Raw genomic sequence first — 9,207 nt, 5'->3', positions numbered from 1 at the left:
AAATCATCAAAACCCTGCTTTGATACTAGTTGATGCAATATAAAGAAGAACTAACTTTTTTATATGAACAAATACTAACAAGCCATAACAAGCAGCAGAATTAAATGGAATCACAATCAAATAGAATACCTAGATTTACGTGAAAAACTTCTCCAATGTGAAGGGTAAAAACCACGAGGTAAACTAGAGATAATCCACTATAAGAATAATGAATATACAAATCTTAATTTCTTGCCCAAGACCCTAGCAACAATCACAAGAGAATAACTAGGATACAAGGATTACGTCACTGTGCACAGTATCCAAATTCTCCCTCAAATAATTATAACAAGAATCTATTGTAGATATGATCTAACCTGAGATGAGAACATTGCCTAGATGATTGAGAACATACTCTCTATGTTGTTCTTATCTTTTTCCCTTTTATTCTCTTATTCTTCTGCCCCTTTTTGAATTAAGTTGCTGATGCAATTTTTCTCCTCGTTGCTGTAGTTCTTCTCCTCACCAAATCGCAGCCACCACCCACCCCTAATTTGGATTTAGGGTTTAGTAAAAAGGGGGGGTGGGTTGTGGGCTGCTAAAGCCCATTATGGGCTGAACCCACTATGGGTTGTCAGCCCAATAATTTTCTCTTCCTTTTCACGTCTTGAAACACTAGATTGATCGATAGCCCAATTGGGCTGACAATTGCTGTTTAATTTTTTTTCTTTGTCTCTCCGATGATCGTGCTTTTTGGTTGAATTTTTAGTTTACTTTTTTCTTTCTATGTGATTAGGATACAAATTTTTTCTATGTGAGTAGGATACAAATTTCTTCTTTCTAGGTAAAAAGCAGCATGTTGTGGTTTGAAGATGCAAACTTTCTTGATGCGCTGAGATTTTCAGCTCAATTCCTATGTGGTACGTTTCTTTCGTCCTTGTAGGAGAAGGATACTTGTCTACTTGAAGACATTGTTGTTCCCAAAGTTAATTATCATACCAAGTGAAGGGTAAATTGTTAAATGTGTAAGGCAGATTTGTATAGTCACCAATTACATGGAAGAGAAACTAAAAGCAAAACAGAAGAAGTAGAAATTAACTGAGGGCAACTAATATCAGCTCTAGATTTAGTTTTTTTGCCTTGAGCGGGGTTATGGTTTTATATTATTGCTAGTACACAATTTTATTCCCTCTTTTTTTTTTTATAAAAACAAATATTCTTATTGCCATGCATGAAGTTTTATAATTTGGTGTGTATGTCATGATTCATTATCTTTAGCTGATTTCCTGTTGTTCCATGTTTCATATAAGAAAAGAGAAAAAGGAAAAGAGAGGAGGATTCTTCAGATGTTCCAAGTGAGAAGTCTACATGCTCTGATAAAAACGATCCGGAAAAGGAGTCAATCATCATGTAACGCCAGTCAACCCTTTGGAACTGCAGCAGAACCCCAAATCATTTATTCAAGGGAGATTGAAATATGACAACCAAAATGATGTTGATAGGTTCTCATTCTGCTTATATTTCAGATAATTTAAATGGACATAATATCAGTGCTGCTGCTGCTGCTGATGACAAATGTCAAATGGAATCAGAGTTCAATAGCCCAGATCAACCAGAGAATGAGAAATTAGGGAGTGCCAACTTATTTAGAAGATAATAATTTAGTGAGTGCATCTATTCGATAAATCGATGGTACAATGTAGGGAAGTAGAAGATGGTCAAAATGCTGAAGATGATCATTACAGTAGCTGAAAGATGGGAAATTTAACTTGCGTTTTCAAAGATCTCCCTGTCAACCGTGAAATCTGTGGCAGCCGAATTGTGCCAGTAAAAACTGCTTTGATACATCCAGAATTAAGAAAACGTTGATCTAAAATTGACGAGCTCCACAGCATTAGTTATGCAAGGATCCGACAAAGATTCTTCCCGACTGCATGTATTCTGTCTCGAGCATGCTGCAGAGATTAGGAAAACATACTTCAACCGATAGGTGATTTCTTGACTTAGAATAAACGTAATAAGCTGTCACAGCAGAAAATTGTATTGCCATAGAAAATTATATCATATGTATTTTCTGTTCCATGCCACCCTGTGCATGGTTTTTGGTTACTCCTTAACTTGTTTTTTGATTGCATAACTTAGTAAAATGGTTGGTGTTGATCTGATTGGACATACCATGATCGACTAAACTGCAATCACGTTTGATATCTATCAGTGACATATTTCTTTTGGGTGTAACCCATCTTTTACAAGAGATAGAGCTTCATTTTTTTAATCACGAATGTGATTCTTGACAGGATCTACTGAGGTTGTGATTAACAATGTAACATACACCCACTTGATTTTCTATGTTTTTTTTTTTTTTTTTTTTGTATGGTATTAATGGAAGTTGATAGAATGTAATGCCTAAGCAATGTGCAAAGACAAATTCCGATTCATCTCATTGTCTTATTTGAGCAGGTCTTGGCTTACGTATCTCAATGTCCAAGTGACATTGGTGAGATTTGTTTGTACGATTGGGTTGCTTATAACTTTAAGGCATATTATTTGTCGTCCATGCAAAAACTTCAAAGAAGATTTTAGAGTTGGCCTTATAATTACTTACTTGTATCATTTTGCAAAGAAGATTCATGTCTGTGATGATGAATGATCTAACTCATGACATATATCTTTTATTCAGGTGGATAATAGAGGGGATGAGAGAGAGAGAGAGAGAGAGAGAGAGAGAGTGGCCTTGCCCTTGTCATGGAAAGGGAGAAGAAGTCTACAAGTATGAGATGAAGGGAGTCACTAAAATGTCAGTTAAAGTTTGGAATATCGATGCTACAGCTCTCTCGAGAACAAAATGTCAACGGTCAGAGTCAAATTAATTGAAAGGATTAATTATATTAATGACGACTGGAGTCTATTTATAATATTTTTTTATTAAATTTAGTTCTTAGGCCTTTAACAAGGCTATCCTAAGTATCATCACAAGATTTTTCTTTTTGTAATCCACGTTGCCAAGATTTGACTTATGGGATTAGTCTTTTTGCCCACAAGGATGAGGTTATGCACTTACCCTCTGTAAAATGGAGGCCTTCCCTTTCTTTTTTGTTTTTGGCACTTTAACAAATATCTTTAGGTATAATCAATTGGTATATCTATTTATAATTTGTTAAACTAGATAGGTAGCATTAGAGGAATCAACCAAATGGTACATGAAAATATAAAGAGGCATTAAGTGGTCATAATTTTTAAGAAAAATTAGTCTCTGAAGATCAGGAAGCTGCTATATTATAATTGACTGCAATATTATTTCCATAGAACACTTTTCAATGAGTTGTGGTTGAAACGATCAGTTGACTCAACGTTGCACCTTCTGAGTGTCGGAGGGGAGAGAGAGAGAGAGAGAGAGAGAGAGAGAGAGAATGGGGGAGCGAGAGTGTCGGAGGGGGCGAAGTGAGAATGGGGAAAGGGAGCGTAAGAGGGGATAGCAGGAGTGGAAGGGGGAGGAGGAGTTTACCTATCCTCCACACCTTCCGCCACTCCCACATCACTCCCTCCTCCCCCCTCTCCCTCCCCTCCACCCCATCTCATTTCACCCCATCCCGTCGTCCGCCTCCATCCCCTCCCACCCTCCCACTTCACCCCCTCACCTTCCCCCTCCATCCCCTCCCTCCCTCTCCGCAACATCTCCCCCATTCGTTTTTTTCAGAAAAAAGAATAAAAAAAATTATCAACTCAATCTAGCGAGTATTTTCTTATTACATTTTCCCCTATTCTGTTTGTTCCACCACCACCACCTTCTCCCCTAAGATTGAACACATCGAATTATACACATCTATTCCATATGTAATTATGTATACAGAGACACATATTCACACACAGTGGTATCTGTGGGGACTAAATATGGTCTCATTAGTGGCTTAATTTTTTAAACCCAAATATACAGAGACACACAAACTCAGCTAATCCTTGAAGAACAATCAATGTAGGATTTGGAAGAATAAAATAACATCACTAAGTAAAGCTTGTTAATAAAGAAATCATTGCTCCTTCCAAGTGTTACTAGAGGCAGAATCCTTGCAAATTGGACAAACATTCTTCATTTGCAACCACTGGGAGATGCAGCCAACGTGGAAATCATGCCCACAGTTCAGTGTTCCCAGTTTCTCCTTGTCTTTGTACTCTTCCTGTAAACGCAAGTCGTGCACTTAGAACTTAAAATATCAAGTTAGCAAAATTTGTTTTTACGGATTAATCAGATTTCACAGTGGTGTTTTCCAAGAATTTATTAGCAGGAGCACCCAAGTCAAACGTTTGTTACGGATATGGTCTTTACCAGGCATATTGCACACTGTCCCTCCTCCTGGATTTGATTAGAATGGTAAACCATCTCCACCATGCTTCTTAAAATGGTCTCTTCCGACAAGCCTGTGCTGACATTCCCTATCCTTTCTTCCAAAGCAAGCAATTCCTGCAGAAAATAACCAGATATCATGAAGAGAACATTAAGGGTTGATGACGAAACATTGGAAAAAACAAAGCAACTTTAAGTTACCTCATAGCTCATGTTGTCAATATCCAGTCTCATGTCCCTGTGCTGATCAAGTAAACTCACCGAGTCATAGAAGGCTGACCAATCAGTCATCAAAATACCCTGCAAGCATGTTGCATCGAACATTAGAATGATGCGCAAACAAATTGGAGCCAGTGGAGTAATGCCTTCTTCCGTTAAAAAGAAAATCAACCTCAGGTGCCAATCTATTATATGCAGTATGTTGATTGAATATTAAATGAGATCTCCGATGTGCATGTCTTGCACTGTGTCTTTCCCCATGGCCAGTGTGCCCTATGATAGACAGTGGCCTCATATATCTTGAAGGTGCAGCTGCGTCCATGACCATCGGGACTTCGATATCAGATGCAATTGACATCCCGGTGCCTGAATAGCTATAAGGGACGACCATGCGGTTGTGACCACTTTGAGCTGGCACCATTCCTTGGATGGAAGGGTGTTGAAGAGCTGGCAGAGGAACACTTCTGTTTATATTATGATTGGGATGAGAAAGATACGCATTATTACTGGCAGTGGTACCGCAGTTAGCATTGGCTCTTGCAGTGGGTCGGCTCACCTCATGATTAAAAGCACCTGCAATTTCCAGAAATAAAAAGGATGGAACATGAAGCGCACACAACCCAAGTACAAAGCTACTGTAGCCAAATTTCTTATTGTGACAAACCTGGAGTTGGAAGCTGCCCTTGGGGAACCATGGGTGCAGAAAGTTGGTTCCATTGCTGTGCCATTCTTGGATCAGAAGTATTACAGGATGAATAAAATGGGTAAGCCATAAATCTTGAGTCATAGAACCAAGCTGGGTTTAACTGAAAGTCTTCAGTTTGCCGGCTTCTTACATTCCTCTGCAGTCTTTCCCCAGTGATATTATTGTCATTTCTGTAGCCGGCTGGCATGTTTAGGGTGTCCAAAGGCCAGCATTCAGGACTTGGAGAAACCCTTGGTTCTAAACTAGTAGGGTAAGAGGGACAGTTGGAAGAACTTCCAGCTTGATAGTGTCCGGTAGTATTAGCTCTGTCAGCAATTACAGGCATAACTGGGCTTTTTCTTTTGAATGCAATCCTTCTATAGTCCATCTGAGGATAAATTGTGTTGTATCCATCGCCTCTTATAGGTTGTTCATAACAAGAAGGTTCATTTAGGGCTTGGTTTGGTGGAAAGTTTCCAAAACTTTCATGACACTCAGGATCTATGTGAGAACTATTTGATGTTCCAGGAATGGCAGCAGAAGAAATTGGAAATCCTGAACTGGAACTGGATGATGGATGGTCACCAGCTCTTGTTGGATTGTCTGCAAAAGCCATGGGGCTAATCAGACTGGTGCAGCATCATCAATGTATGAAACAATAAAAAATCACTTAACTCAAAAATCAAATACAAAATTTTAAGTTTCTAGTTCAACAACTGTAATATACACCATTCCATGGAAATAATTATAAAAGCACAAAATTTGTACAAACACCTGAGCTTAATTGAGGGTCATGTTGTGGATGATTCCAGATTCCATTATGATCCATATCAGCATCTAGGATCTTCGTTGTGCCACTGCAGATTATGTGTGATTTCCTATGACATATGAAGGTTAGTAAAGCATTATCTGTAAACACAGAGAGAACGAAATGTGCACACACATACACAAAATAAAACACCTTAACTAATTAGAACAACAGTTCTTAGTGCTAACAAAGATAAACATGGACAATATTCATGTATTAGAAATCAGTACTACATATCACTAAGGTGATCGTTGGACAGTGATTTAAAGATTTGAAACATTTCTCTGCAAATTCAACAGTCTATGCAATTTATCATCCAAAGATTGTATGTGAAAAAACATAGTTAAGGCATGACCTTGGAGACCCAAAATTAACAAAAAAACTCCTTAAAGGAGAGTAATGGTTCTGTTAAAATCTCAGTTCCCATGTAACAAGCAAATGACAACTCCATCTACCACCTGAGGTTCAAATGGTAGGATTGCCCAAAACCCAGATATTCATTAGCATAAATATCATCGAAATTTCCAGTAACAGATTCTCCCCCATCACTAGAGGCGGGTATTTACTGCCTGCAGCAATTTTTCACAGCACAAGAAGCCTCCTATGTACAATATACCAGTCAAGAAAAAAAGAATTGGACCACACAATCTCTAGAAATCAACATAGTTGGCTGAATTTTAAGAATAGTATTCATAAGAGAACAGTAATGCAAGAAAATGGAACACAAAGTTTTGAGTAAATACAATTATGATGCCAAAGACAATGATTTCAGAATTTCTGATCTTACTTCCGAAGAAGTTTAACAGAAAAAAATACCCCACGAGGAAGAGTCATCCAAAGAACTGTCATATGGAAAGAAACATATCCTACATATTGCTCACAATCACCTCAGCCTTCGCGAAAACTAAGAACAACAAAACAATCAGGTTCGCCATACTGACACCATATATAAACTTTAAGCCTTTTCCCCTGTTTACTTTTATGTAAGAGAAAAGTAAAATACTCATTAAGTGGAGGATATCAACCATATAGACATAGCGAATCACAAAATATATTTTGCAAATGACTTGGTGAAATTACTTTGACACGCAAACATGTGTCTTGCTCCAACAAAGAATGACGTTTAGAAAATAACATAAGCTACATAATTTATGGATCAAAACGGTAAATGCTCAATAGTCCAAAACACAAGACACAAGATGCAGCAAGGGATATCTGAGAAAAAATGAACAAGCAATATCTTGCATCAATTTCATTAAATTAAACTGGGAAAGCTATTAATTACATGAGAAATTCTATATATTTATGTTAGTATAGCTTTCCAATCTCACAAGAATAACCCATTTGATCATATAGTACGGATATCAAAAAGATGGACTAGCGTTCTAAAGTAATCTCACTTACAAAAACAAAACAATTTGAGGGATATATCGATAATGAGAGCTACAGCCATTTAAAAGATCCACATGGATCAAAAACCATAAAGGGGTAACAAGGAATCAACTTCATATAAACTGATCTACAGCTAAGGTTATGAGGCGATCGAGTTGAAAATATTCCAACTGCTTTGAACCTAGTGTTGTTTTTAAGGGCAAGCCTTGATTTCCTTTTCTTTCTAGATGGGGATCTCGAGTACATCCGCGATACAAGCGGCGCGAACTGAATCGTAGTTAGCAGAAGATTCGCTCGGCCAATCAATAACATAAACAATCAAGAATCCAAGAACTGAACCGTTTTCCATCAAACATTGACAGCTGGATAAGATTTGGTACAAGTCAAAAACGTTCATTTTCCAAGAAATTGAAACCCAAGGGGAGGACCCTGAGTGATCATTGCATAACAGAACAAACAGGCAGTGGAAATATGTGAATTGATGATCGGATCGAGGGTGAAGGAAAGCAACCGAGGATACCTCGACGAACTCCCGCTGCGATTTAGGTCTCGAGGGAGGAGACGGATTGGCGGCCACGGAAGCCAAAGAACGCAGACACGAAACCGCTATAATGTTCGCTTCTTCTTCCGCGGCGTTTCGGATTATATAGGGAGGGGGAGAGAGGCGACGGGATTCGAATTCGGCTGCGAATCGACTTATTGCCCTTTTAAAAATTATTTTCTGTATTATCCTCTTTTATCTTCGGCTTGGTGCCACGTGTCGGACAGCTACCACCTCGTCGCGTGATCCGTGAGACAACCGTCGGCGCCGATGGCCCAGTAGCTTGCCGTCACGGGGAAAGCGAACGATACCCCCCTCGTTTACCCCCTCTCGCTTCCGTGGGTCCCACACTAGTCGCTCTGTGTATCGACGCGTCTGACCCACACCATCGAAACACACGTTTTATTTTACGAGGTCCGCTAAAATCCCACTTGACCGGGGAAGAACCGACAGAGTGACTCGGATCAAATCAGATCAAGTGAAAGACTATTGTATTAGATAATATTAGGTTAATAGATTCAAAAGAAACATATTATTATCATTATTATTATTATCAAATATCAATGGGTTATTTTTGACACTGTAAATAAAGACTTTTTAGGGTTTGAACCTGATCAATTTATAATAAATAATTTCCTAAGGTAAGAAAAGAGAGCAACAAAACAAGTCTTCCTAGTAAGACAAAATAACACACACAGCCTAAAGCACCGGAAAAAGAGAAGGAAAAGGGCCAAGAAGAACGTAAACACAACAGTTAGCGTAAGCAATCCATCTCCACATGAGGAGGAATACGGCTAGAATGACTTGAGCTGACGGTCTTCGAGGCGTGAGACAGCGCACCGAACCCTCTCACAAGACACACACAGCGGTGGAGGAATGAGGAAAACGTGCCGTACCGGATTCAGGCACGCGGTGTTTGACTTGCGGTGTACGAGTTCCAAGGTGTACGTCATGGCAATGAGCAGGCAACTTTGACTAGCCAACAATTACGGGACTCGTAGAGTTGAAGGCAACGGTTTGACGAGGTTCATGCAAGAACAAACACGTGCGGGATGGATGGATGGATGGATGGATGGATGGATGTGGTCGTATGCTTAGTGTTTGCACTGAAATCCCACACGCTTTAGCTGAACAATCCGAACTCAATAACATACTTTTCGTTTCGTATTCATCTCAAGATACATCAATCAATCAATATATATATATATATATATATATATATATATATATATATATATATA

General features: G+C 38.8%; 1 protein-coding gene across 1 annotated transcript; it reads right to left on the bottom strand.

Annotated features, from left to right (window-relative positions):
- Nucleotides 1–3,854: 3,854 nt before the first annotated feature.
- On the bottom strand, nucleotides 3,855–8,104 carry LOC135583445 (E3 ubiquitin-protein ligase MBR1-like). Its single transcript, XM_065170246.1, has 7 exons — nucleotides 7,946–8,104; nucleotides 6,000–6,103; nucleotides 5,205–5,828; nucleotides 4,713–5,113; nucleotides 4,523–4,621; nucleotides 4,304–4,438; nucleotides 3,855–4,154 (listed from the first exon to the last, which is right to left on the bottom strand). The coding sequence occupies exons 2-7, from the start codon at nucleotides 6,052–6,054 to the stop codon at nucleotides 4,008–4,010; spliced, it is 1,461 nt and encodes a 486-aa protein (XP_065026318.1). The 5' UTR covers nucleotides 6,055–6,103; nucleotides 7,946–8,104; the 3' UTR covers nucleotides 3,855–4,007.
- Nucleotides 8,105–9,207: the final 1,103 nt, after the last annotated feature.

This window comes from Musa acuminata, chromosome BXJ3-10, assembly GCF_036884655.1.
Source record: "Musa acuminata AAA Group cultivar baxijiao chromosome BXJ3-10, Cavendish_Baxijiao_AAA, whole genome shotgun sequence".
Classification (NCBI taxonomy): Eukaryota; Viridiplantae; Streptophyta; class Magnoliopsida; order Zingiberales; family Musaceae; genus Musa; species Musa acuminata.
Note: the sequence above shows the minus strand (reverse complement) of the source record. Positions and strands in the feature narration are given on the sequence as shown.

Coding starts and splice junctions, on each gene's coding strand:
- LOC135583445 (XM_065170246.1), bottom strand. CDS start 6,054: ATGGATCATAATGGAATCTGGAATCATCCACAACATGACCCTCAATTA. Junction 5,829..5,999: donor TGACCCTCAATTAAGCTCAG/GTGTTTGTACAA, acceptor TGGCTTTTGCAG/ACAATCCAACAAGAGCTGGT. Junction 5,114..5,204: donor AGGGCAGCTTCCAACTCCAG/GTTTGTCACAAT, acceptor TGGAAATTGCAG/GTGCTTTTAATCATGAGGTG.